Source organism: Ischnura elegans, chromosome 1, assembly GCF_921293095.1.
Source record: "Ischnura elegans chromosome 1, ioIscEleg1.1, whole genome shotgun sequence".
In the NCBI taxonomy this organism is placed as follows: Eukaryota; Metazoa; Arthropoda; class Insecta; order Odonata; family Coenagrionidae; genus Ischnura; species Ischnura elegans.
The window spans coordinates 123,761,271-123,788,833 of record NC_060246.1 but is presented as its reverse complement, the minus strand read 5'-3'; the positions used below and the strand labels follow the sequence as shown (position 1 = coordinate 123,788,833).

Genomic DNA, 27,563 nt, shown 5'->3' with positions numbered 1-27,563 from the left:
ATGCTCTGCGCTGGCGCATTCTGCTGTATATAAAAGCAACATGGCCGCGATTAGTTGAATTTCTGTAAAATGTGCTTACCCAAACCTTAGAAGGAACGCATAGTTGATCTTTAGGGCGAAACACATGAAGTTCGATGAGATTTCCACCAGCCTCACAGGAGGAAATGAGACTGATAGATCAGCCTTGAAAATATTTTGCCTGGGGGTGATCGCCTCAAGTGCAGTAGTCAAGTCGAGCAGGCCAGGGGAGCAATAGTAATTAAGCCTGGGGGGGGGGGGGGGTTTAGGCGCAACTAATACCGGAGTGTGTGGGGGTATGGAATACCCACCAGGATAAGCAGGAGGTGCGACATTAATAAATTGTGGAATTTTAAGTTAAACGGTTGGAAATAGTGAGTTTTACGACTTTCTGAGGGATATTTTATTGATCCTTACACAATTCTATTAGTAATATCAATCCAATTGAGTAAAATGGATTAAACTTAAAAATTTCTCTGAGCTGTGGGGGGGAGGGGGTTTCTCCCAAAACCCACCCTCGCTGCACCACTGGAGCAGGCTGTCCAGGCTGAAAGGGGAGAGCTCATGACCATAAGAGTTGCATGTGGATAATTTGTCAATAATGCTTCATTTATGTTTTGTCAGCAGTTGCTCATGATAGAGCGAGAGGAGCCGCGGTTTACACTCACATCACATGTAGTAAGAGAATGAGTTCATTCCCAATGTCTGGCATCAAGGCTACAGTGGGAACGAAACCCTAGGGCGGGCTCGCGGGGATACACTCCTGGGGCAGGGACTGTAAGCGCGAGCTTTTCTCCTCTGCACCCAGAAGGGGAAGGACGGGAAGGAACAAGGAAGGAGCGATGAGAGCCCGACGACGCCTCCGGGGAGGGGATACGGAAGGAAGGGTAGGGAAGAGGAATCCCGCACCGTCACAAAGGCGGGCGGGCCCTACTAAAAGCGAAACCAAGCATACGCAATTAATATACTTATACGACCTTGGAGGATTATTCTATGAGGAAGAATAATCCAACGATCAAATCGTTAGATGGCATCAAGGCTACAGCAGATCATTAGGACCTTGACAATACGGTGATGGGATACCATAGGGAGGCAGACAACATGATGAAAAGCAAAATGATTTTCATTAAAGCCAGCCAAAGCAGCTGATACGTAACATCCACTTTTTTGGGGCGATTCGTTAAGTAAATTCTCACGCACACAGGTGTAGCATAGGGACCGTGAGGCAAGGAACTGCGGACTAATTCTCAATTTAAAAACTCGGAATGCATTTATGAATGCAAATGGTACGGACGCAAACTCCATTATTTAATTCAAGGTATATGTCTATTAATACGTTGCTTGGAGTGGTGCCGTGCATAGTGCCATGCAAGACTTCAAGCTTCGCGCCGCACATGAGTTACAAAATGCGCAATTCATGAAATTCGTAAACAATATTCTTCTGAATCCAACCTGCCCAGCGTTTGAATTAAGTGGCTTCTTGGAATGATGTCATAAGAAGTGATAATGTAGATAACGAAGATTGACATGCATTGGATTGAGGACTGGCGTGTAATCAGTTCTTAAACTCGTGGAATGATAGATAGAGGTTATTACACGTCGTTTTCTAATGATAAAATCGCGTCAATAACTTTGTTCGTGATATGAATTTATCGTTCGTTGAATACCGTACATGTGTGCTTCCTCATGGTATTTTGCGAGGTTAATGACTTACTCACTTTATTAAAATTACTATAATTCCTCTTATGAATTACGATCGTTATCGTTCGTTTGCGGTTTATGATAATGATTGCGGGCGAAGAAGACGACCAATGTTTTCCAATCAGCAAATTAGAAGATGTGTGGACTTGGAGCGATGAAAATGCTTGCAAATGGGATACCAAACCTTTACAGCCCAGCACAAACTATTGCTACAAGGGAAGTGGTTCATCGTGTCATTTGGATTGGAAGGACTGGAAGCTGTCACCACGAATAGGGAGGGAAACTGTTCCTAAAACATTGGTTTGCCATGACATGAAGGGTGGATATCTAGGTGATAGGTGAATGCAAACGTTGTAGTTAATTAGATTATTAGTATACCTAAGTATTAAAACCTGTTGATTTATATATCCAAATTTACGTGATTCCTTTCTTGATGAATATGTAAGTTCTGACAGTGTGACAGTAATGTGCTGAACACGTTGACATGGCCCGTTGTCTCGGTGTGCAAACATTGGGCGCATTCAGAGGAAGTGAGCACTTATAGCATTTGTAAGACAATGTTTCATCCATTGTTAAATTAAATAATTAAGAGGATTTATTGATGGTGATAAAGATTGCAGTAGACTTAATGAATACTACAAGCATCCCACATGATTGCAACTGCTCATGTAGAGCAGGCGAACCATTGACGTCATACTCTGCACCACCAGCATCAGTAACCTGACTGGCACCTATGGCACATTTTTTATCGACATATTCTTGTATGGCATGGGTGTTTTCCAGTGCACTCCTTTCCCAACCAGAAATTTGGAAACCTGGGATCTGATCCTTTCCTCATTCAGTATACACTCTCCCACCACATGCAGGAATATATTCAGCTCCAACCACTCCTCGCTTGAGTTCTCATTACCAAGCCCCTCCCCCAACACAATTCCACCCATCCTTTACCATAAGCTTGGTCAGTGAAAACGTGGAAGAAGGCCGCCTTGAATGCTATCAACTAGACCCTCCCTCCTACCCTGTGACCTCTTAGAAAGTGAGCCCCCAGACAATGCCATAGAAGTGTTTTGCATGACTTTGACTTGACAGACAAAGAATGACTATGTGCATGGAGTCACCAGAGACTTCATTCCCTCCCAGAGGATATGGAGGAAAAAACCCATGTGGCTCACGGCTGAAACGTACTTCAAAACAAGCAAGCAGCTTGGAAGCTTTGGAAGTCTTTTCCCTATCCCCATGCATGTGCCTATTTTCTTGTCTTGGCAGATGTGAGGAGAATCTCCTACTCAGCGATTACAGCTATAGTATATATTGAATCAATTACAGATGGCATGGTTTCTAGCCCTACACGCTTCTGGTCTCTATTTTATTTGGAATGGAAATCGTCCTGAATACTTGAGTGTTACTTTCGACCCCAAACTCTCTTCTGTTCTACACCACAATAAAATTAAATCGAAGGCCATGTCAGTTGTTGGAGTTCTTTACAGATTCACTTGTCAATTGCCTTGAAAGCTATAATCTCTGGCTGTGTTCTCCTAATCCTCGAATACTGCTCTGCCAGCTACACCTCTGCCTTTCTCTCCAACTTGAAACTTCTTGAACGCTCTGATAATTTAATCATTTCAGTAGTCCTAACGGCATTCCTAACCTCAGTAATTCTTCTCTCTGAAATAATGTTTGCCCTTTCATTGGTCCAACTATCTACTGGTTGGAATATTTATGATTTTTCTTTTATTTACAGTGCCTCAAACAATTAGTACCATTCCTGTGAAAAACTCCCATTCTTTTCACTTCACATTTCAACCTGCACCTTTCGTATCAACCACCAATACACCAACGTAAATTCCGTCTTTCTCTCTCCCAGAGATCACTTTTTTACAGGCTTTCTATCTTGTTCAACACCTTTTTGTCTACCTACCCTTCCCTGGATCCCTCAATCCCCTTGGGAACATTCAAGATGCAGCTTCGAAAAGCCTTCTTCTCCAGAAACTTATTATTAAAGTATTTATTCTTTTTGTAGTGTTTTTACAGTTGATATTTATTAAAGCTGCAGATTATAACTTTTATATTCAATTTAAAGGCCAAGTCAGCTGATTCTGAATAATTAAAAATAGGAACAACAACCAAAAGAACCTCTGGAAGTCACATTTCAGGTTCCTATGTTACGTATGAGTCATGCAGCACACCCTACTTTTTGCAGCTTATGACTTATATGATTACCCGACTTAACACTTCTTCTGACACCATTTTGAACTTATAGGCAAACCTACTCGGTGAGCGAAGGATATCATGCATGTGCATTATTAGAGTGAACTGTCGCACTGATTATCACACATTAAAGATACTGCCTCACCTCTGTCATACTTTTCAATCTGTCCTTCTCAGAGTATTTTAGTTAGTGTATTGATGACTATATGGAGGTCTTGATAAAGCAAAGTGATCAAGAACATTTTACTGCCTCTAGGTGCTCATTGCCTAGTAAACCCTTGAAACTACAATACCCGTACTTGAGGCTGTAACAGTACTTTCATTTTTGTGGGATTGGATGGATATCTATGTAATTCACTTCTTACAGAAAATTTTCTGTCAGTAATTTATATATCTACAAAGAATCTAACATTTTTTTATTTATTTACACAGGTTTATCAATGGAACTCAAGTGTATGACGAATATCGATTCTTTCACTGGGCAGGAATAGACATTTTTGTGTATTTCAGCCACCATCTAGTCACAATACCTCCACCCATGTGGATAAATGCTGCTCATTTACACGGAGTGAAAATTTTAGGTAATCTATTATATAGTATTAGTTATAGGGGTTGTCATACTTGAGGGTAATTGCAATTATGAGAATAATATGTCGACTCAGAGGGAGTGGTGCTCCCAGCAATGATGACAACTAAGGAGTTGCTTCATGTTTGCATTTGCTATGAAACCACTCATTGTTTATATTCAATCATTTTTGGAGTGATTTTTTTTTGACAGCTGCATGTCTTATTAGGCAGACATTCAGACATGTCCATCCACTTTGGTTGGTCACTAACAATTCCATCATTTCATTCTTTGCATACATTTCTTCTGCCTCTTTTGTTGAGCTGTTAAGTCTTCTGTGTGTGTAGAATTGTATTAGAATATAAGTAATTAAAACTTTCCTTACCTTCCTTTTAACTCCTTGCATTGCTTGGTTGCTGTATTAAATTAGCTCCTATAGAAAATGGATGTGGAATTTATTGAAAGTTTTCTTTTTCTTAGTTTATGGAAGCATTATTATTCAGGTCATAGGCGTAACCTCATTGTTCTGAATAACATCTGTTCTGAAAATCCCTATTTTAATGAATTTATTTGTTGTTCTCCACAAATGGGAACACCCGTTATCTCTCATCATATTTGCAAATTTTCGATTAAAAAACTTATGAATTTTTGCACGTTAACAAAATATGCCTCATGGTTTGTTTGTATGGAAAATTTGTTTGTAAATAACACGTTAGATAGCCATTACTCCTCAGGAATATATAAAATACTAGGAACTAAGGATGAGTCTGTTCTTAAATTTTTTCGGTTCTCGGAACCAGTCCGGTTCTCCCCAATCGGTTCTCGATACTCAGGCCAAGTATGAACTAATATTACCAGAATCAATGGCAAATTTAAATGAACAACCACAAGAAGTGAATGAAAATAACTTCACTAAAGATGTACATTAGCGGGAAAGCTCTGTAAAAAAAACTTAAGATCGTCTCCATAATTTTATTTGCCAAGTAATAAAGTTTAAATACCACTCTGTTAAAGAATGTATGATCCACCAATATGTCACATTACATCAGGTAGCCACTGATTCTTTCTCCAGGTTTTGATTTTTTTAATTCAACTTTTTTACCTTATTTATTCTTTTTTTTGGTAGAAATATTGCCTGCTGTACTGAACAGGCGTTCGCGGAAAACAATAGTGATCAATGTTTATTTTGAAAGCCCACACAAAATATGCTTGGAGCACATTTTACATACTGTATAACATCAGGATAAATGGTGAAACTCCCCCAACTTCTGACGACATAATCTGTTAATTTGTTGTAACTTGTAAGTCAGTTCGAAATATATTCTGTATTCTGCGATGTAGCTTAAATTATTACTTTAATTGACTACTTATTGACATGCTTCACAGTCACAGTTCTTATAATCTCAAAAATAAACTGCTCAACACGCCGGTAAAGCAACACCGTGGATAAACTGAGCGGCCGTGAGCTAACGCAAAATTGTAATGCGGTGTTGCATTCTGCAGGATAACCACACTTTTCGATGCCTTGCATAGGTTTATCAACTTACAAATGAGCTCTCAGAACGCATCATGCTCGAATGTCAAAGAATTACTGTACATGTACATGAATCAATCGTAAGACCACTTTCAGGTTAAACGATTCAGGCGAAAAGTCATATCGTCTGAAATCGGCCTCAATGTAGCATTGTCTGTATTTCATGCTGTAGACGGTGCAATGCCGGGCCAGATAAACCTATGCAAGGCATCGAAAAGTGTGGTTATCCTGCAGAATGCAACACCGCATTATAATTTTGCGTTAGCTCACGGCTGCTCAGTTTATCCACGATGTTGCTTTACCGGCGTGTTGAGCAGTTTATTTTTGAGATTGAAATGGGTGCCGTGCCGTCAACGGCGTGATTCAACTCATTTGACATAGAGACCTATTAATGCTCGTGTTAGCTGGCAACTCTCAAAAGAAAAAAAAAACATGGATTTGAAATTTAAATTCTAGCGACCGTTCCGAGCTGGTTCCAAAGTACTAACTTCATGCGATTGGTTCTTGATACCGCTTCCATAGGCCAAGAACCGGCAGTACCGAAAACCGGGTACCGGAACCGACCCATCTCTACTTGGAAACTTAGCACCTTACTCATTCATACCTTTTCCAGTGAGAGAACTTAACTCCCCCTGATTCCTTGCACATCGAGATTCAATCTTTGCATCTCCATCTTAAGATTTTCTAGCCTACTGTTAGTGATCTCACGTTCTAAGTGATTTCACGTTCTAAGTGTTAAGAAGTAAGCAAGTAGTACTTTTTGATTTCGAGTCGCATTGAAAACCACTCGCAAGTATCGAGTCGAGTAGAGTATGACAATTGTGAACCAGGCTATACAGCAATGCATGCTCCAACATATTCTCATTTTTCCTATCCCCAATTTTCTATTCTGATTGCTTAGCAAAGCTTGATGTAAAAAGTAAAAGATAATGAGGAACGTTGATGTAAACCCTGTCAGAATTAGGAAATGAATGAAGATTAATGTGTCTTAAACAGTTCCATTAGCACAATGGAATGAATTAACCTGTACTAATATGTCATCAATTTAATTAATACATATATGCACCCTAACTACTGAGAGTTCTTATTATGTATAAGCTATATGGACGATTTTTATCGATCTTGAATCTTCATGGAATTTAAGTGGAAGAAGAGAACGAACTATGGAACTTAGCTTTAGCTTCATGGACCAAAAATTTTTTTCTTTATTTCTTATTTAGTTTAATCAAACACAGCAACTCTTTTTTGTAAGTCCAAGAAGGAAACCACAAACAATAAAGGAATAATCGAAAATTATCATCGGAAGTACGTAGTATTCAGTAAGACTAAAAGATGGCACATACTTGTGACATCAAACACATGGAAAAACCGGCATTGCCTGTTAAAAGGTAAAAGTAGAATTTTTTTCATAGATACCTTAGCAATTTTTATGTATTCTCTCATCGTTAGAGTAAAGAAAGTAGGGTCAAGTACAAAAATATCGCATAAAAAAGTATGAGCAGTACAGCAGTCCACTAAGATTACACCGCCGGGTCCGAAGAGGGTTGGCCACCGCAGCTGACAAAATGTATCCGGCACCCACGTTGACTACTATAGTGGTTGACTACTACATATACAACAAGCTGAATCTTCTAGGCCAAGGAATGACTTATTGACTTTAAAAACTATATTATTATGAGTGAGTGGTTGTGTTTTGCAGTTGGAGTTTTTTTATTGTAGTTCCAGCTTTAAATATCGAACGAGGGATAGGAATTTTAAAATGCCAAAAGCTAGTGATACTGCTCATACCAGGGCTTGTGAATTCAGCTTAGAAGGATTTTATGTGAAAGACAGAGTATTACTGTGCAAAGTTTGTGATAAAAGATTTGAATTTGAAAGATATGACACGTTGTTAAAGCACATCAGTAGTGATAAACATAAACGTGCGAAAGAAAGGGGACCGGCAAAACGACAGCTATCCTTTGAACGCACAGTCACTCAGTCAAAGAAAGAGAAGGAGGAGCTTGTTGTTGCTACTACTGAAACATTTTTAAAGGCTTAATTAGTGTAGAGAAACTTAACAATCCAAAAATTCTGGAATCGCTCTCGTAGTAAACACATATAAGGTAGTGAGGATTTGCCGTTTGCCGATCGTATTCGCCAAGACTACATACTTGAACCATTCATGTATGTACCTTGAATCAATATAACTTGAACCATTTCCTTCATTTATTTTTATCAGAAATTTTCCACAATGGAAATTGTGTTAAATTTTGCGTAAAATGCTTAATAAAAGTATAAGTATTCATGAAACGTGTACCATAAAATAATAAAACACCTATAAACGTGGAAAAATTGTAGCATTATAATAACACCGCCAAGATTTCCTATAACACCAAAATCATATGGTTTTAAAACGAATTTTAGCAAAAAATAAAACCACTTTCTCAGACCTCTACTCATTATTAAAGCTTATCATCAACAACAATGGAATAAATTCAACTTTATCTCTTGCAGCCCTTCAATTTTAAATGGAATCATTTCTCTGAATTTATTGAGTTTTTATACCAGTTCATATCACCAAATATCCTCACCTCTCCCCTGCCACTGTGATCTTGCACTTCCATGGACTTTTCTTGGTCTAGCTTCACTCTCTCCACTCTTGCTCCAATCGGTTCCAGTGTATACGTATGCATTGGAACCAATTACATGCATATATCCAAAATCTTTTTCTGCGTTTCTGATCTCATTTCTCATCTCTACTCATGGACTCATTGTGAAACTGGGTGTCTTTTCAGGAACATTTATTACTGAATGGAAAAGTGGAGAAAAAATATGCCAGGAAATTCTTAAGAACCCTGAAAGCATTAAAAAGTTCATTATGAAACTAGTTGGTATAGCTGACCATTATGGGTTTGATGGATGGCTTGTGAATATTGAAAATAAGGTAATTCACTCCTATTCTCTTAATTTGTACCTAGTATTTTTCCTTTATAAGGCCTCTTGTGAATGTATTTTTATTCCAAGGCATGTAATGAGTTATGGCTTTTTATGACTCTTATGTTTCATTGGAATTATGTATATGAAGAATTATTGTCATTGACTCAGAGAGAAATGCTAAAACCATTAGATCTCTTTGAAGTTATGACACGCAAAGCTATTTCTTCACTGGGTAATAATTGCTGGATGCAAGGAACATCGCCCTGGACATCATCGTAACTGAATTCGCAGATTTGTATCTGGATACATGTGTGTATCTGGCAAGTGGCTCTTGCCTAGAAATTTTCTACCCCTCCCTCATCCCCCCCCTCGAAGCTTGTATGGTATACGAGTTGCCTATAGTGGTAATCATTTTATCTTAATCTAAAATATTTAATAATAAACTTTATTTAAACTTTAATTTTTCTTGATATTTTAGACATAATTAGTTACAGTAATTTTAATCCTCTTAGTGCTATCCTTCTTCCTGGGGTACTTGCAAGAAATGTGGAGGGTATTTATACTAACTAGGAAAATACTAGGACCATAGCAACTAGGAAAAAAAACAATACAAAGCTCTCTTATTACATATCCATGAGCAGTTTTTTTTTTCATTTATTGAGGCTAAACTGTTTAATATTGGCAAAATATTTTTATGTTTACTGGAATATAATATGTCTATGTAATAAGTTGTAGCAAATTAAATAATGTACCACGTAAGAGTCGATCGGCCTACTACATCGACCCGCCACACTTTTTGCCCGAGTGGCTAAAGCGATATATGGGCCCACCGCACTAAAAGGGTTAATGATGGTGTATTTGGGAGCTCATAAATTGGCCTGCTGCATTAAGATGGTTTATTAACATGCATTGCAAAATCATAAATTTTATGAAAGAAGCTATAAATATCATTTGTATAATGCTGACATGTATTCTCATCATTAGTTTTTACCGAAACAGCAGTAACGTTTATGGTCTAGTCTCTGTAGGTACTCGTCAATTGATTAAAACTTTCGGGGTCCATGATGTTGAAGCAGTCTAAACTTATCGCTACTCTGAGGAGTTCCTCAGAAGAGAAGATGAAACTTTTGGTAGATATTTTAAACTGTGATGCGGGTATAAATAGAAGATTGCTTAGACTCTTTAGGTATTTGTTTGTGAAATCTGCCTAGTTCAAAAAAGAATTGGAACTTTAAAGCATTGGCAGTAGTTGTTAATATTATATGATTTTGAGAAAATTTTGGACCTGAGGCCCTGATATCAGTCCACAACTTCTCTAATATTTTACAGAAAGATAGTGGTCACAGATGAAAGATAGTAGTCACAGATATCTGGGCTATTTGTTTCCTTAGGGGATGTATGCAGGCAGTTGCTACATGGGAATAAATTTTGGGGGAGGCTGGAGCCCCCTAAGCCCCTCCCCATCTCTGGCGTTGTACTTTTCTGGCAATATTGGCTGCCCACACAGCTGTCATTGAGTTGGCAAACTTATTCCAGCTGAAATTACATTGTTTAGTCCAGTTCATGATGTCCTGTTGTTCTGTTCAATTGCAAGTATTGCTGCTGCAGTAAATTTTGATGTGTTTGATGCTAAAGCATAATAGAAACTAGATAATACTGAGGATGGCATTTGCATCAATTTTGCATACTTTTCGTACTCATGAAACTAACATGCTTATATCTTTATTGTCCTGTAGGTGTGTGATGAAGTGGGCCAAGTTAAGGATCTTGTGTCATTAGTAGATCAGCTTAGAAATGAAATGCACAATTCCAATCCTGACTCTCTGGTGATATGGTATGACAGTGTAACTGGTATTGATGGTAAATTGGACTGGCAGAATGAACTTAATTCTTGCAATAGGTAAGCTAACATGCTTTCATATATTGATATTAGAGATGTGCGAATAGTGTCCGCGAATACTCGAATACTAGAATGTATTCGAAATTCGAGGTCTCGAATAGTTATGCTAAAGGTACCGTCTCGAATACCTCGAATACTTGAATGTCGCGTCATACACTGTCGTACGCACGTCATTGGTAGTTGACTCGGAAAAATGTAGAGAACTCTACTCTTTTAGTGCATGCAGCGCCGTTTTAGGCAAGTTGACGAACTAGATCAAATTCGCGGGTTAGAGCGGTGAAAAGAGTTTGACGTGGGGAATCGAAATTGATCGGGTGAAAAAATCCGAAAATCCCTGGTGTCCTCCATCAGGAGAACCTCAGTGCCTTGGGATAGTAACTACGTAGCACAATTCCCAATATCCGCTACCACCTCCATCCATCAGCCCTCGGGCCCTACTCAGACGCTTTTGTCCTCTTCGAAATCAAACAAAAGGCCCCAGCTTTCGCAGGGTTCGTATTACGAAGACCATAAGTCAAAAGCTTCAAAATAAAATATCAAGTTACAGGAAAGTAATGGAATCGTGTTTCACCCTTCCCTCTTTCTCCCCAACTGACCATTTTCCCGCATCCATCCAGTGCTGTGGGAAAGCAACATTGGCGCATTTCCCACAATCCACTATCCCCCTCCATTCAGCATTCGCCTCAACCTCTCTGACGATTTCCTCTTCCCCAAAATCAAACAAAAGGTCCCAGCTCGTGCAGGAATCGTATAACGAAGACCTTAGCTTCGAAAAAATATCAAGTTACACGAGAACAAAAAAAAACGTGTCTCATGCCCCCCCCCTTTTCTCACCCACTGACCTTTTTCTGCTTACCTGCTTCGAAGTTCCCCATTTCTGGAGGTCAACTGCTGCATGAGTCATCAACTAGCCCAAAAGTTGTCTAACAATGACTTTCGGCAATTGATATTACACCTTTATTGGATTGAAATATTGGTAATGTGCGCGTAATTTAAAAAAGAATATGACCAAACACAACGTATTTCTGACTTTATTTCTGACTTCATTTTACGGAAGAAAATAAATGTCGGAAAGACGAAGAAATACGACGGAGACAGCATTATGGCGAAACTCGATATCCTCGCAGCTGAGCTTCTCGGAGGAAGTTGATGCAGTATTTTTTTCCGAAAACATATATCAAGTTACAATTTATGAGTTGTGCTATAAATCTCTATTGTTACAGTCACAGACGAAGGGATATTTTCTCAGGATACTTGGTTTCTCCCTGCTACCAATTCGAATTCATCTGCTATCTCGTGAGAACTTCCAAAGATGGACTGAAAATAATTGAAGAAAATCCGGTGGAGAAGCATGTGTATTTTGCAAACGCCTCAGATTGTCCGCTAGCACTTGACAGTAGGAGAGGGGGTAAAGCGAGCAACCTGTTGAAAATAAGAAGTTGGATGAAGCCGAGTATCAGATGGGCGTGCCGCTGAAATGGCGTTTGGTAGATAAGAATGTATACATCAGACAGTAATCCATCGTAGCAGTGTAAATGCCGAGATGGCATGAAATCATTTTTTCGCGAGGTGGTGTGTCCCCTTAGGATATTTGAGAGAGATGTTAGTTGAATCAACAATATGCCCAAATTGTTTCCATAAAATTAAAATATTCCATTAATTAGCTAAATTCCTATTTGAATCCTTTAAAGGAAATCACTATTACTCGCCAAAATCTTGGGTTTCCTGCTGCATTGGCAACCTAGTCAAACATTCCCGCATTCATCGTTTAGTACCTATTCGAGGTATTCAAAAGTCGAGGTATTCGAATATTCGAGCAATTATTTAATATTCGAATTCGAGAAATCTGATATTTGACCCATCTCTTATTGATATGTTATGAATATCTTTAATCTGAGTTCCATGCTATTTGTAAGTACATACCCTCTATTAGATCTGTCACTTCAGCAATAGAGGGATAGGTGCCCTGTCGATTTCTGTAACAATAACGCCTGTTTGTTGTCTGTTCAGTTGGCTGTTGGTTCCCTGTTCCTTAACCAAGAGAGAACAGGCAGGCGACTGTTCATAGAATGTAAATTGGAACGCCTTGTCTGTGAGAAAAGGGTTACTTGTCTGTTCCCTCCCTGTTAAGGAAGCGCCATTCTTTGTTCCTTACTTGTTGGACCACAGCCAGTGAACAGGTGGGGGACTGTGCGCTGTCAGTTCGTTGCCTGTTTTTTAAAGGTGTTAGTTCCCTGTTCCTTGTCCAAGTGACAACAGTCAGGCAACTGTTGGGAGCGTGGTTGGGAGAATGTAAATTGGAACGCCTTGTCTGTGAGAAGACGGTTACTTGTCTGTTCTCTCCCTAGGCACATGCTTTGTTCCTTACCTGTTTGCTGTTGCTAATTTGGACATAATAGACAAGAGATAATTTATGTAAACATAGAATTCAAAGTTTAAATTCATTTGAATGATTGTAAGAAAAACTTTTATTGAACAAACAGAGTACAAACTCTTTGAAGGCTGTTTGTAAGTTGTTCCCATTTGTGTGTGGCCCGAGATTGTTCGTAGGCTGTTTATAATCTGTTCACTAAATCTCCAACAGGCTATCAACTGACTTCAAACGGACAGCGAACAGGCATTGTTGTTACAGAAATCGACAGGGTGGTAAGAATATGAAGTATCATGTTTAACTCAGGATAATGTCTAAGGACATCTATGTCAAAACAGACAGTGAGAATTTAAACCTATCTTTCACAGAACTGCAAATGGCGTAGCAAATGGCAGAACTGCAAATGGCAAAAGCAAATGGTTCCTCTTATTACTTCATGTGGATTTCATACACTGTTGTTCTTGATCTAGCTATTGGTATTTTTTTACAAATTATATTTATCATATCTTTACCACGGAAGTAACATTTACCCCTTTTTTTTATGTACATTTCCATCATTCAAGCCATGCCTTTTTTCACCACTGGTTCAAAGTTATAAAAAAATTTATTCGGGTTAAGTTGTTGTGCTGGATTTTCAGCTATTTAGAGATAATGTCGGGAGTTAGTACAAACATAAGGTGTCTGAATCATCCTTAAATGGTTGGCTTTCTAGAAATTTATTTATGGGTGTGAAATGATGGGTAGGAAATGAAATACATACACATAATTATAGGGTTTCCCTTGGGTTACTGAAATGTCATAAACATCACTGGTACATATCCTTATAATATGAATGGGTTGTAAAGCTGCAAGGGGTTAGTGTGGGGGACCAATAAGTCAGTACATTGCAGCATTTCTTTCAAGAATGAATTTTAGCATATTTCACAAGTGTAGGTATTTTCAAAATATAGGCTTAGATTGTACATATCTCGCTGGAGAGTTGGTCAGCATTTTCTGCATGAAGCGGCTTGGATCAAATCTGGAGCAATATTCTCTATATTACAATTCCTATTGATAAATCCTTGAATATGGTGAAACATTTACCAATGAATTTGAGGGAGAATCATAGTTCAGCATAGATAAATATACAGCAAACTCCCGATTATCCGGGCTAATGATGGGGAGTGATGGCATGAATAATCGGGAAACACAAATAATGCAAACTTTCACTTTATTTTCTTGTAATTTTCATAATTCACACAAATCAAACAATCTATTGTTATTTACACACATTGCCTTTTATTTTAGATAGCTTTCCTGAATCATTAAGAACTTTCTTTTTTCCACCGCGATCTTTTTTAGTGGTGATAACGTGTTTATACATATGTACTTGTTTTCCTAATGCTCCATGCAGTACGTAGTTTGCAAAAACCACGCACCCGTGGCTGTGAGATTACGGATGCAGAAAAGTGGTGTGCTCGAATGCTTCAAAACTGCTCCGCACCGTCGGAAACTACAATATCACCACGCCACGTAGTCATGTATCGCACAAGTTGCCCGGGATGCAACTGCTGCCAGATCCATGATCACTGAGCACGATTGCACGCCACGATGCTTGGGAAACAAGAACATCTGTGAGGTCAAAGCCCTGGTTATAGGAAACCAGGGCTTCAGCAAATTTTCTATGCAGGCGAGTGCCTGGCTATGACTCATTCTATCTCTACTTTTACTTTCCCGGCTGCATTCACTTCTACAATTCCCTTCCTATCCATTTTGACCTTAACCAGTCACGGCATAAACATGTCCAAGAGCGACAAAATCTCCGGCTCCCTTGTGCCGTATTCAACCGCATGCGTGGCCACAGTTATAATTGCGCATTGGTCATATGAAATGTGCAATTTAAGGTCATAGATAACATTTCTCTTAATTTACGAATGGTTAACCATTGAAGAATCTTCTAAAATTAATCAGGAGTTTTTTCCCACCACTGATAGTCACCTGCAATGCTAGAGCAGACGTTTAAGTAAACTTGAAACAATTCTTGTCAGCAAGTAAATAAAATAAATCCATTTTACAAAGGGTTTTCTCATGGAAATAGTAATCCTGGTGTAGCTTTGCATTAAAATGCAAGCATCCCGGTGTTTTTACATCCGATTTTTTTTTTTATAAAAATCGAGGAAAACATTGAAGGAGTGTGAAATCATGCATGGATAATCTGCAACACCAATAAACCACACCTGGATAATCAGGAGTCTGCTGTGGTTTAATTTTTGAACCTCGGAACAATTTGCCACAAATACTTGAGCCTGCTATAATCATCTCCTGTAGATTTTCAAGGTGAAATACTATGCATACAGAGTGCGCTGAAAAAATATTAAATGCATTTGAAATGTACTTATATTACTGTTTTCTGCTTATTTATTGCTGTATTTGAAATACTATTTTATATATTACAAAATTTTGAACCACACTCAAGAATGAATTTCGGAAAAGTAAGGGAGATGGTTGTTATGCGTGTAAATTAAGACTGATCACCAACAAACATCGTTTGGTCTATAATTTTAAAAAGATAAAATAATTTTCTTTTTAAAAATATCTTAAAAGCTGTTGAGTTTTCACCAAAAAAATTTGATAAACATTGCAATGATAAAACAATGGATAAGAAGAAAAAACTGCTTTTAAATTGATAAAATGTAGTTGGGTCGAATGACCTGCAGCCATCCTGCTTATTGGTGATGCAAAACTCCCTTCTTCCTTAAAACAAGATTATAATTAAATATGCAACATGAGATATATCATTCCATCAACATGTGTCTGCCAACATTTCTCCCTTTTTCTTTCATTTTCATATCCGAGAGTGGCATACTAGAAAATTCATTATGGATTTTGACCTTTAGGAATGCATAGTCACTCTTATTCAAAGCGTATTTGAGTATGAGGCAGTAATGATTTTCTATCTCGACTGTTTTAATTTCTATAAGCTCATGTCAAGTGACGCGAGAGTTTAGTCAGACTTCAGTCAGTGTCGGCAATATTTTTGAATTAGCTGCTGACTTAGAAATTTCTTGTCTGGTAACTAACAATAATATTTTGTTTTTCAGAATTTTTTTTGATCACTGTGATGGGATATTCCTAAATTATGCTTGGGAGGAAAAAAATATTGAGAAGAGCAAAACAAATGCTTTGGATAGACTTCATGATGTTTATGTTGGAATAGATGTTTTTGGAAGAAAATTTTATGAAGGTGGAGGTTTCAACACTTATAAGGTGAATTTCTCCTGTAATCTCCTTTCCTTTATTATGTCAGTGAATTACCAAATTACTTATCACATATTATCAGCCCATGGTTACAATAAAATGCCTATTGCTCTATTTTTGGGGTTTCATTTTCGGAGCTTGTAACTGTTATTTGTAGTCACTCGTGTTAAGACTTGTGTGTGTTGGGCAATGTGCTAAAAACAGCACTATGCTCTAATGAAGCCTTAGTTTTTATGGTTTTTGCTCAGTATTTTAAACATTTCAGGCTTTGGAAGTTGCCCGGAAGTATAATCTATCTGTGGCAATATTTGCCCCTGGTTGGGTCCATGAGATTCATGGGCCAGAGAACTTCAGTAATTTGGAATATTTCTTCTGGAAGACTCTCCAACCTTATCTGTATCTTCATGGACCTACAAAGTTGCCTTTCCAGACCTCTTTTTGCCATGGTGCTGGTTTAATGAAATACCACCTTGGTCAGGTCAGATCTCTTACAATTATTGTATTCATTCTTGCTCTTAAGTGTTGCCTACAACATTCATTGCACTCATGTTACCTTTCGTATAGGTAGTTTCGAATTCTCCATGGTTTAATCTAAGCTTGCAACAATACCAGCCCAGCACAGGATCATGTCGTTATATATCTTTTGAAGATAATAAAATAAAAACTGGTCAAGAAGTGCCTGGTTGCATAGAAAATTATGTGGATGATGCTTTCAATGGTGGTGGTTCTCTGATATTGCAAATGCCAAGAAGTGGCTCCAACATTCCTCCTGGCAGTGATATTTCCAGCCCTCAGAGGTATGTAATCAAACTTCAAAATTTTTACCTAGATTTTTGGTTAGTCGTAGAAATGTATTCTTACAGTCAAATCTATTGTTGCTATAATACCACCATAAAATAATTGAAGATTGACCATGGGTGCTGTTCCTTTCCTAATGATTTTTGACCCATATGATGCCTGTGGCATTAACATTACTGACCCGCTGGACTTTCAGGGTCACCCACAGGGGGATGGGGCAGACTGCTCCGGGCCACACCCAAAAGGACTTTGTTTATTTAATTATTAACACTTATTGACAGGGGAGGGGCTCACACCCAAACTCTACCCTGGGCCACAAGAAGTCTGTGGGCAGCCCTCTGGACTTTTGTTAGGCTGACTACACACAAGATAGATTTCTTTGTAGCAGTGGATTTACCATTTCCGCCATTCTAAGTCAAATCTTGCACACAAGCTACTTAATTGCATGGAGGAGACAAGTAGTTGAGCAGTAGTTAGCCACCCTGCAAGAGTGCATGAAGTCATTAGCTTGTCTTAGAAAGGGTTAAAATTGTAGATTTTTTGCTGCAAATCGCTAAAGAATTAGACAACTGATGAAAAGAACGAATAAATATGGTCCTTATACTAGGATTCTGTCACGATCAGCAATTTAAAAACATGGGTATTGCCATTTGGGCCACCTTGGCCTCGAGTTTCTTATTATAGGTTAACTATTGATCTCTTTAAGGTATTTGAAGATAAATCAATATCCTACAACATGCAATTTGCGATGCAAATATACTAAATTGCGAGGGAAAGTCGAAAAAAGAAAGTGGGAGACTATGTTCAATGCAGTAGGTACTCCATTCAGTTCAAGAGGTATCATGTGCTGCCAGCAGTGAAATGATTCATTCTACCCCAGTGGAAGAAACTACCACCATCTCTAATTCATCAAAAGCTTTTGCCAATTCCATGAAAATAAAAACCTCATTTATGACTCAAGTTTCAATAGTAACAGCATTGTCAGATTTTTAAGAAAAAATATTCCTCTTATAAAAAGGGTATAAATTATATGCTTTGGAACAGAGAAATTATCCAGTGATCTAAGCACTATTCCTGCTCCTAAAAAAAACCTTGTACTGCCGGAATATCCCCCCTCATATCCATCAACTTAAACTAGCCCTCTCCCCACCCCTCCCTCCCTCATACCTGCAGACCCTGTAACACAGTGCAGTACCTTTAACAAACTGTGTTTGATAAATTCCCATGGAACGGCAAAGTTACTGAATTCCAGTCAAAATGAAACGAGCATATGCACTTTAATTTGTGGCATTAAAACTTATGGTAGATTGCATTCTGTATTCAAGAAAGTTTTCATAAATTGCTAAGTTGTTCTTTATTGATAATAAAATTTTCTGCTGGCATTTGTATTTAGTGTCTAAAATACAATTTAAATTTATTATGCCATCTCTAATGATAGAGCACATTAAAGTCTTCAGAGAGGGGAAAATTCATATATATAATATATATCGTAGGGATTCTGATGGAAAACTGAAATTAGAAGATGCAAGCATGCAGGGGAAGATGAGCAAGCATTGGTAGTGAATGGAAAGAATGAATTATGGGGCTACTTTTCCTGTACATGTAGTTACTTAAAGTTACTTTCATAGGTTAAGCCAACAGCCTTGCTAGTTCAAAACTTTCTGAAAACTTGTTTTCAAAGCCTTTGAGGAATTAATGTTTAAAAGAACATTGATGAGTTAGTCCGTCTTTGAAAGCCTCATCTTTACCTGTCATCATTTCATTTGTACCCTAAGAAGACAGTGTACACTATGTGTTGGACTCATCTGTTGAAAACGAAGGAACGTGTAGAATCGAAACTCATAGAACTATTGATCTTAAATGGTGTTTCCTTAGCACCAATTAATTATCAAAAGGGTAATACTTTAGAATAATGATCATAAAATCAAGTACCTGAATATAAAAGATATTATAATGAAATGATAGAAATCCAGTTTACATGGGTACCAGGATTTACTTTTTTCATCATTTTCATTACTTCATCTCAAATGAGTAATGGTTGAGGTAATATGAGAATTAGAGAAGATTGTCATCATGGCTAACACTAGAAGGTTGTACGTGACGCCTATTGATTTCTGCATTTTGCCATTTTTTTAATTTGTTCATGCGTTAGGCTTGTTCACCAATAATCATGACTTTCTGAACTCTGTCGTAAGCGGAGACGAATTCTGGATGTTTGAGTGTGACCCAATATCAAAAAGGCAGAGCAGCAAGTGGCTCACAAAATCATCCCCAAGAATGATCGAATGAGCAAGCCTTGCATCAAAACAATGCTCATTGTCTTTATTGACGCAAAAGGAATCGTCCATTTTGAGTTTGTATTGCAGGGAGAAATTACCAACTCAGCCTTTGACCAGTAGGTATTACAGAGATTGAAATACTGCAGTGCACTGAGTTGTGCATGTGAGGGATGACATCAAAAACACGGACAGGCTCCACCATGACAGTGCAACCAGCCACACAGCCTTCATTGTTACCTATTTCCTGACCCAGAGCAACACTCCTGGTCCCATAGCCCCCTTACAGTCATAACTTTTTTTATGTGACTCTATGTGACTTTTTTTGTTTCCCCGACTGAAGAGAGAGCGGAAAGGAAAACATTAGGAGTCCATAGAAACCATCCAAAGCATGTTACAACATTCCTAAGAGGCACTCCCGTTGAGGAATTTCTAGGTGCCCTCCAGGCAAGACAGACACATCACTGCAATTGCATTGATGCTGGGAGAGAGTATTGTGAAGAATTTTAAGCATTTCTACCGATAGGATCAATAAATATATTTTTCTGAGAATATGCACATTACTTTATAATGGACCCTGTTTCATTTATTCATGTATCCTTATTCTCATTGTACTTCAAATGCCTCTTTTACAGAATTTTATTGTGCAGCTTATTTTGTAGTGAGCAGTTTATATTGTCAATTGCCACTAAAAAGCTGGATGAGGATGCAGAATTGGGAATTCTAGTAAAGGTGAAGACAGTAAAGGGAAAGCATCAGTAAGTGCAACTTAGATTTATAAATAATATAGATTTAAAAAATGACTTCTTGTTATATTTAACAGGGCCCACTGATCTTTATAGCCTTCTCCTCTTTCCCATCCCCTATTCCCCACCCTCTCCCTACCACTATCTTATCCTAATCCCCTCAGCCTTTGGGCATCCCCTGTCCTCCTCCTCAGTCTCTCCTTGTCTCCTTCCCGACGAAGACCCAAAGGGGTCGAAAATTTGAAACTAATATACATATATATGTGTGTGTATACACTAATAACTAATTTATAACTTTTGTGCATGCAGTTCTTTTCTCCTTCAAGAAAAGAATGAAACTGTTCTTAAGTTTCCTGAGGATCTCCAAGTAATCTTGCCAGTTGATGATACACAAGAAAAGAGACTGAAAGAGCAATTTGATATGTTGGGTGCGATTCCATCTGGGCTTTCAATTGACCGCAGTGGAAATTGGGAAATGAGGTTAGTTAATGTGCATGCTGAATGTATTTCTGAATGATACGTATGTATAGTGTGTTGAGAATTTCTATTGTGGGCTAGCTGGTTATGCATCATTGCTTATGCTGCCTTTTGTTGAAGAAATGGGTGGAGTCTGCATTCTTGGCTCATTGAATATGTTTATAGTCGATAAAATGTAGCTAAGTGCATTCGTATTCAGCCAACTGCCTATCTTGAAAAGCATACCTAGCTTGTGCAGCTGTAAAGATCTCTCCAGGGATTTTACTTTAAGCTAACTTCCATTAATACTGGCACATATGGACAAACCATTGCGTATGGCATGCAAAAAAATTAATCTGTGACATTCAATTAAATGGAAGGTAAGAGGAAAAAATGAAGTGATTTCAATAATTGCTCAACAATCTAAGTATCACTGCCTACAACAAAAATTATTTGCAATAAGCAGTGTTACTTTGTTGCTAAGCTGGTGAAGCATGAGTAAGAATTAAATTAGTGCCCCACTTTCATGGGTACTGTATTTCTCCGAATATAGTCCCCTCCCTTTATTTTGAGGCTTCATTTTAATTTGACAAAATTAAAAAAATATGTTTGAATACAGTCCCCCTTTAGTTTTACCAAAGGCGTCTTTAGAAATAAGGGGGAGGCTATATTCAGATAAATACAGTATTTGAACATTCTTTGAGTATTATTATATGAGTGTATTTCTTGGAGTTCTTACTATGTGGCAGCATTAGATGATGTTGTGTCTGCAAAAGTTAGTTTCCATTTATTTACTGGTATGAAAGCTAGTAAGAAATTCAATCTTGGCATTCTTGACAAAATCAGTTATTTTTATGTTTTTTTCAATTCACAGGTACTACTTGATTCCCCAGCACCAGGTTACCATACTTGAAATTGGAGCTTTGATTCATGTTGGATCAGTGTTACTGGGCTTCCTCGATATACGAGAGCTTAAGCCAAGGGAATGATGTTAAATAGGAGGATTTCATTTAAAACTTCTGGCGAAAAGCAAGTGAGTTTTTAATAAAAGAAAATTTCATGATTAGTTGTTAGCATTTATTTCCATAAATATATAAAACAACACCTGGATAATATGGAAAAGTATTATGCCCTGCCATTAAAAATGCTCCCCATAGTAAAAAATATTCCAATAGCCCTATACATTACAAAACTAAGAAAAACAGCACTTTGCCTTAAGATCAGGCTTTATTCCAAGAAAAGCTTTCAAAAATGCAGGCAGGTAAGATGAAACTAATCATTAGGTGCTTAATTAGCACTGCAATTGATGGCACACAAACAGCACAGGCATAGGCATGACACATTTCCTAAGAAGGAACTTAATTTTCTGTACAGATAACAGCCAATTCTTACCAATGAAATAGTCCAATCAGGTGATTAAATGGTGACTGCAGCACTGTTACCTGAACGTGGCTACACACAGCTTTTCCATTTCACTGACATTCTTAACTTCCATCTCAATCCAGTATCAAAATTAATATACTTTTTGAGAACAATTAAATCAACCAATAACTTTCACTTTTTCAATTATCACCACACACAATAATCCCCACCAACAGACTTCAGTTTCATTAATTACTTGCCAAACTTCCAACTACAATGCCTTCCAAGAAAAAAGCTCAAGGACTCACAGAACTTAATAATTTATACATTACTCATTATATTTATACATCCCTTGAATTAAGCTCTCTTCTCTTCTTGTCCACACACATACACTCATGGCCATCAGTCATTTGAGGGAATTGAGTAGCTGGAGCTTGGATGAATGGCCCGTACTAACTAGTAGCTTGCACTCCAGTTTTTGGGTTTGGATGATTAGGTGGAGGAGATGACGGAGGAGGAGAATTTGCCTCAGCATCTCCAGGAGCTCCACTTGCAGCTTGATTATTTGGTGGTCCGACAGGGTTAGCTGTAGCACCACCTTCCACACATTTCCACAAGCCATAGGTACGTCCTACAGTGGTTTGCCAAAGACGAAGAGTGCCATCCTCTGAACCTGATGCATACAGCTCTCCATCAGGAGAAAATCGTACACAGTGAATTGGTCCAAAATGGCCTTTGAATGATTCTGTAAATAATCAAAAGGAAATATTATGTCATCCATCTCACTGCGAATATTTCAGGTTTTCAAATATTATTATTGGAAGAGACTTGGTATTTCATTCTTAGTATCTCACCAATTTCTGCTCCAGTGCTATAGTCAAATTTATACATCTTCAGATCCTCACCACCACAAACAAAAATTGATTTGTCTGGGTGTAAAGATGCGGAGTTCACCTGGGTCGGTACAGTGAATTCCCTTATCTTCTCCAAGCTGAAAATTTCAATTAATATTTATGGGTAAAAGTAAAACAAATGAATTTCAAAGAGGGATGCATGGAAACATACCTTTCAGACTTCCAAAAGCTGACAACATTACCATGAGCAACAGTCAAAGTGCTTTCATCTTGAGACACTTCCAAACTATTTGGAATAGCATTGAAGTCTTGTCTTTGAACTTCCTACAAAAGATCATAGCAATCACCCACTTTCAAAGTGAAAATCAGAGCATATATTAGTAGCTTCCAATATAAAATTCAACCTAGCATAGGATCAATGAATAACTACCTGACCAGTGGCCCTGTCCCACACTCTCAATGTTCTATCATCACCACAAGAAACAAGATGGGTGCCATTACGGAAGAAGTACACATGCCTTATCCCAGCTGTGTGACCAGGCAATTTTGTAGGCTCTATATCAAGAAAATGAATGCATCATAAACAACTTGGACTCAAAATTCTCACACAACCTTAAGGTTAAGCTTAAACAGCTAAAACTCACTAAAAACATATACTATCCAAGTACATAATCATTGAAGCAAAATCTAGAAGATAATTTTGATTAGCCAAATTTAGGGAAAAGTTTGAAAATCAGACATTTTTTAAAATGAAAAATTAATCTTTTTCTTTGCCTCCTTTGATACACCCTTACAAACAGAGAACTACAAGGGTTATTCACAAAGTAAGGAACATTATGGAATTAAAAGAAAACTACGTATAGCAAAAAGATTTTTTGATATACATCTGAAAAAGCGACTAGAATACTACTTTTGTAAATCATCACTAAACAAAGTGAGGCATTTATCAAAGCAATGGATAACCTTTGAAATTCCTTCATCATAAAATTTTTCTGCCAGCAAACTCAGCCACTTGGCGATGTGCATCCGGAGCTTGTTGTCGTCAAAGTGCTGTGTTGCTAGCCATACTTGAAAACATACGAAAGTTACTTGGTACATGGAAGGGACTATAGGGCAGATGAAAAACCTCCCACATGAATGCATTAAGGCCGTTTTACACGGGGCACGGAATTACGAAGGTTAGTGCTGCATTAATTTCTAAAATGGCGTGGAATTGCACGAATGGGCAAACGAAATTAGAACAGGGGCTATTTTGCCGTCTCGCATCCACGCATGTGTTCTAGCAATTCACCACTTTACACAACGCAATTTCGATTGCGCCTTTGCACGTACGTTAGATTGCGCAATTCTGTGAACCGTTTAAAACGGCCTTTAAGGATTTCTTGGGTGCAGTTTGCTGTGCGAGGTTGGGCGGGCTTGTCACTGACTGTACCTCACAACTGGCAAGATTTTTAATTACAGCACACATTTTTAATTTGAGTATCGAAAAAACAGGCAGTGTGAAGACATTCCCATTGTCACGACTGGATATGCCCGACATGCCAATCTCACAGACACTAAGATATATGCAACTGGCACAGGCCAAGTGGTGGCAGGTGGAAACATTTTTTACTTTGTGAATAGCCCTCATACAATATTTTAACTTGTGTACTACAAGTTTAGCATAATTTAGAGTTGAAAAATAATTTATCTAATAGCAACTCTTCATAAATTCCATATTTGATGGAGAGTCATGGAATTTCATTGAATCATGGAATATCAGAGTAAATTAAAAATAAATCTATACATATCATCACGCTATGTGGTTATTTCCCATAATTTTGCAAATACTTAGAATCTTCAAAATTTGACCATGTCATTTCCAAAATATCATTTGATGACTCTCAGTAACAGTCAAAATTAATTTTGCACCTGAATTTGTTGTATTTTCTTGGGGGCACTTAAAATACTTTTACTTTTGTGAAAATGAATATTCCATGAATGTTTATTTGAAACATGTCAACAGATGGTCTAAGTAATCTGGAAAGTCAGGGAATTAATGTTTGACTATTGCATCAAAAATTACTTAAATACACGCATTTACAGTTTTATTTTCATAGCATCAACTGTGGCACAAGGAAAAATCACACTTTGCCTAGCCTTTTTTAGTATTCTAAGATCTCTGAAAGAAAAATGGTAACCTATTAATAAATTCATCCAGGAAGGCATAGCACTAAAAATGACAAATATTTTATACCAGGACTTGAGTTCGGTTTAGAAGAAAAATCAGCAATAAATTATCCATCCGGAACACTTCCTGTGAGAACCCATATATCAATGGTGGCATTCATTAAAAAAAATAGCATGAGGTTTGGTCAATTTTGAATCAATGGGAAAATTGGGGTAAAAAAAAAGGAACATACAGGGTCATATTCATTATTTTCATGATCTTCGCAATTGTTGGAATAAAATATTTTTATAAAAATGTTCAAATTTGAAGTAAATTCAGGTAAAGAAATTGATGCAGCTGAGAAACAGCTCTTGTCAATTAAAAAACCTTATATGCGGTAGTTCACTTCTATAGTCCAGCAGAAGAATGATAGATGGGATATAGTCCACGCTTATTTTTTCATTAATCCTGATTTACATACATCGCAATTTTTTTCTGTAAACTGGCTTTGACTTTCTCGTAACTGGGCTGATCGATTATAGAATGAACAAATTGGGATGGTAAAAATAGTGACAATATACACAGACCCTTTCCATGAATACAAATATATAAAAGGTTGTAACCAATAAAAGGTGACTCAAATTTTTTTTCTTATAGACACGGTCTCAGGCGTTACTTTGTGGAACTGCTTCATCATAAAATAAATTACTTGGTATTTTTCCACACTTTATTTTAAATAGCACGACCCGGGTTACAGCATCTTGTACTATCATGATGATAGCACAAGACGCTGTAACCCAGGTACAATGATGATAGCACAAGATGCTGAAACTCGGGTCATGCTATTTAAAATTTATTTTCTTAGCTACATAACCAATTTCGTTTACTTTGTACAACAGTCAGTATATTTATTTAAGTGCCAGAGTACAAGAATATTCATTAATGTGGGCATTTTACTCACCAGCTTCAGGTTTGTTCAGATCAAAAATTCTTATGAGCTTCTCATTACTTCCAGTGACGAACAAAGAACTATCCTTAGAGAAGTTCACACTCTTCACAATGTGATTGTGTTGGAATGAATGGACCTCTTCACCACTGACAGCATCCCACAGCTTGTAGAGAAGCAATAATTTTATTTAAAAAACAAAACATGACATACATCGCAAAGAAATAAAACCCTCATTCACAAGGAACACTCACAACAATGAAAGAGCTATTGTTAATCATCACAGGGAAAATCAAAATATTTTGTCTAAAAAAAAAAGGGGGTTGCACACTAATTGTAATCGGTAATGCTTAAGAAGAACAGGCTATTCCTCAGAGGAGGTATGGCAGCATTTTCAGAACCAGTTATGTCACCATATGATGGAAGACGGTTTAAATAGTTATTCCTTTTGCCTCAGGAAGGAGGAAGGAAAACTAGAAAGGTAAGAGGTAACTGGGATTCAATCCCCGCGAACTTCATGGAATTAAGCGAAGTTATGACGCCCAATTATGGGGAGGTCCGTAAGTGTAATTGCCACAGATTTTAAAGTCACTCATACGTGTTGCAGACGCCTTCTCCTTCCTGCGAGGCTATAGACCGAATGTAACACTTCTAGATTAAAAAGTTAAGTAATGCCATCTCTAAAAAATGCTCGGAGTACTTAGGATGCGCGGAATAGCCAATGCAATTTAAACCGTAGCTTACGATATCAGAGGGTTAGCAACTGACCAATCCATAGTAACTACTAAGGCTACTCTTAACCTAATTATTGTATTTTTCCGCAAATGGGCCTTAATTTTTAACTTGCGATACCTTAGCATTGAAGTCGGCCGCTCCAGTTGCAGCTCTAGTAGCCTGAGAATTTAAGGCCACCCCCCAAACAGCTCCTTTGTGTCCTTCAAAAGTTCCAATCCAATCTCCAGTGTCGCCCTGCCGCAACATAGGTTTTCCATCTGAGAAAATACATGGCAAAAATTTGTCATTATACCAACGCTAGGTATAATCGAGGTGGTTTCATACGAATTAAACGCTATAACACGACCTTGCTTCCAACCTCAACGAACTCGTTAGTCATTAAAATTTATATTAAATTGACTTTCATGACTTTAAAATCAATTTTATGAGCCATAAGTAAGTTCAAAATATTAAATCCCAAGTCCTCATACAGGACGATAAACAATAACACCTTATGCAATGCTATGGAGATGACCCGATGAAAGTAGGCTACTGCATGACTTGAAACATAGAAAAGCTATATTACCTTTACACGCTGATATGAGAAAATACCCGCCGTCTGTGATATCGCTAAATGCAAGCTGAACTACTGGGCGTGTATGGCCACTACAGGTTAGAGGAGTTTGTCTTAAAGTGGCCATTTCTCCCTCACAGAAGTGAAACAGCCTTCAACCTGACGATGGAATTTAGAGCAAATTCAGGCAAACTGGTGAAATTTAATATCGAAGGAGAATATCGAAAACAATCGT

At 37.8% G+C, this 27,563-nt stretch overlaps 2 protein-coding genes across 5 annotated transcripts; one reads left to right on the top strand and one right to left on the bottom strand.

The window, feature by feature from the left end:
- The first annotated feature begins 1,436 nt into the window (after positions 1 to 1,436).
- Positions 1,437 to 21,795, top strand: LOC124169224 (cytosolic endo-beta-N-acetylglucosaminidase). Of its 4 annotated transcripts, none has more exons than XM_046547792.1 (11): positions 1,437 to 1,606; positions 1,823 to 2,057; positions 4,360 to 4,508; positions 8,804 to 8,952; positions 10,682 to 10,845; positions 16,297 to 16,462; positions 16,719 to 16,931; positions 17,018 to 17,250; positions 20,163 to 20,285; positions 20,583 to 20,753; positions 21,604 to 21,795. In XM_046547792.1, the coding sequence occupies exons 1-11, from the start codon at positions 1,594 to 1,596 to the stop codon at positions 21,716 to 21,718; spliced, it is 1,731 nt and encodes a 576-aa protein (XP_046403748.1). In that variant the 5' UTR covers positions 1,437 to 1,593; the 3' UTR covers positions 21,719 to 21,795. The 4 variants fall into 4 exon arrangements, with proteins under 4 accessions (XP_046403748.1, XP_046403738.1, XP_046403730.1 ...); XM_046547782.1 differs by having other exon boundaries at positions 1,820 to 2,057; XM_046547774.1 differs by having other exon boundaries at positions 1,437 to 1,707.
- LOC124169244 (serine-threonine kinase receptor-associated protein) lies at positions 21,785 to 27,545 on the bottom strand. The gene is made up of 7 exons (XM_046547802.1): positions 27,341 to 27,545; positions 26,893 to 27,032; positions 26,056 to 26,206; positions 23,376 to 23,500; positions 23,157 to 23,269; positions 22,946 to 23,082; positions 21,785 to 22,836 (listed from the first exon to the last, which is right to left on the bottom strand). The coding sequence occupies exons 1-7, from the start codon at positions 27,453 to 27,455 to the stop codon at positions 22,544 to 22,546; spliced, it is 1,074 nt and encodes a 357-aa protein (XP_046403758.1). The 5' UTR covers positions 27,456 to 27,545; the 3' UTR covers positions 21,785 to 22,543.
- Between the last annotated feature and the right edge of the window lie 18 nt (positions 27,546 to 27,563).

Bases quoted from the DNA above. Each gene is read 5' to 3' on its own strand.
- LOC124169224 (XM_046547766.1), top strand. From the start codon at position 1,662: ATGAATTTATCGTTCGTTGAATACCGTACATGTGTGCTTCCTCATG. The intron at 4,509-8,803 runs GTAATCTATTAT...GTGTCTTTTCAG, and splicing joins ACACGGAGTGAAAATTTTAG to GAACATTTATTACTGAATGG. The intron at 8,953-10,681 runs GTAATTCACTCC...ATTGTCCTGTAG, and splicing joins TTGTGAATATTGAAAATAAG to GTGTGTGATGAAGTGGGCCA.
- LOC124169244 (XM_046547802.1), bottom strand. From the start codon at position 27,455: ATGGCCACTTTAAGACAAACTCCTCTAACCTGTAGTGGCCATACACGC. The intron at 26,207-26,892 runs GTATCGCAAGTT...CTTCTCTACAAG, and splicing joins CGGCCGACTTCAATGCTAAG to CTGTGGGATGCTGTCAGTGG. The intron at 23,270-23,375 runs GTAGTTATTCAT...GATCTTTTGTAG, and splicing joins GGGACAGGGCCACTGGTCAG to GAAGTTCAAAGACAAGACTT.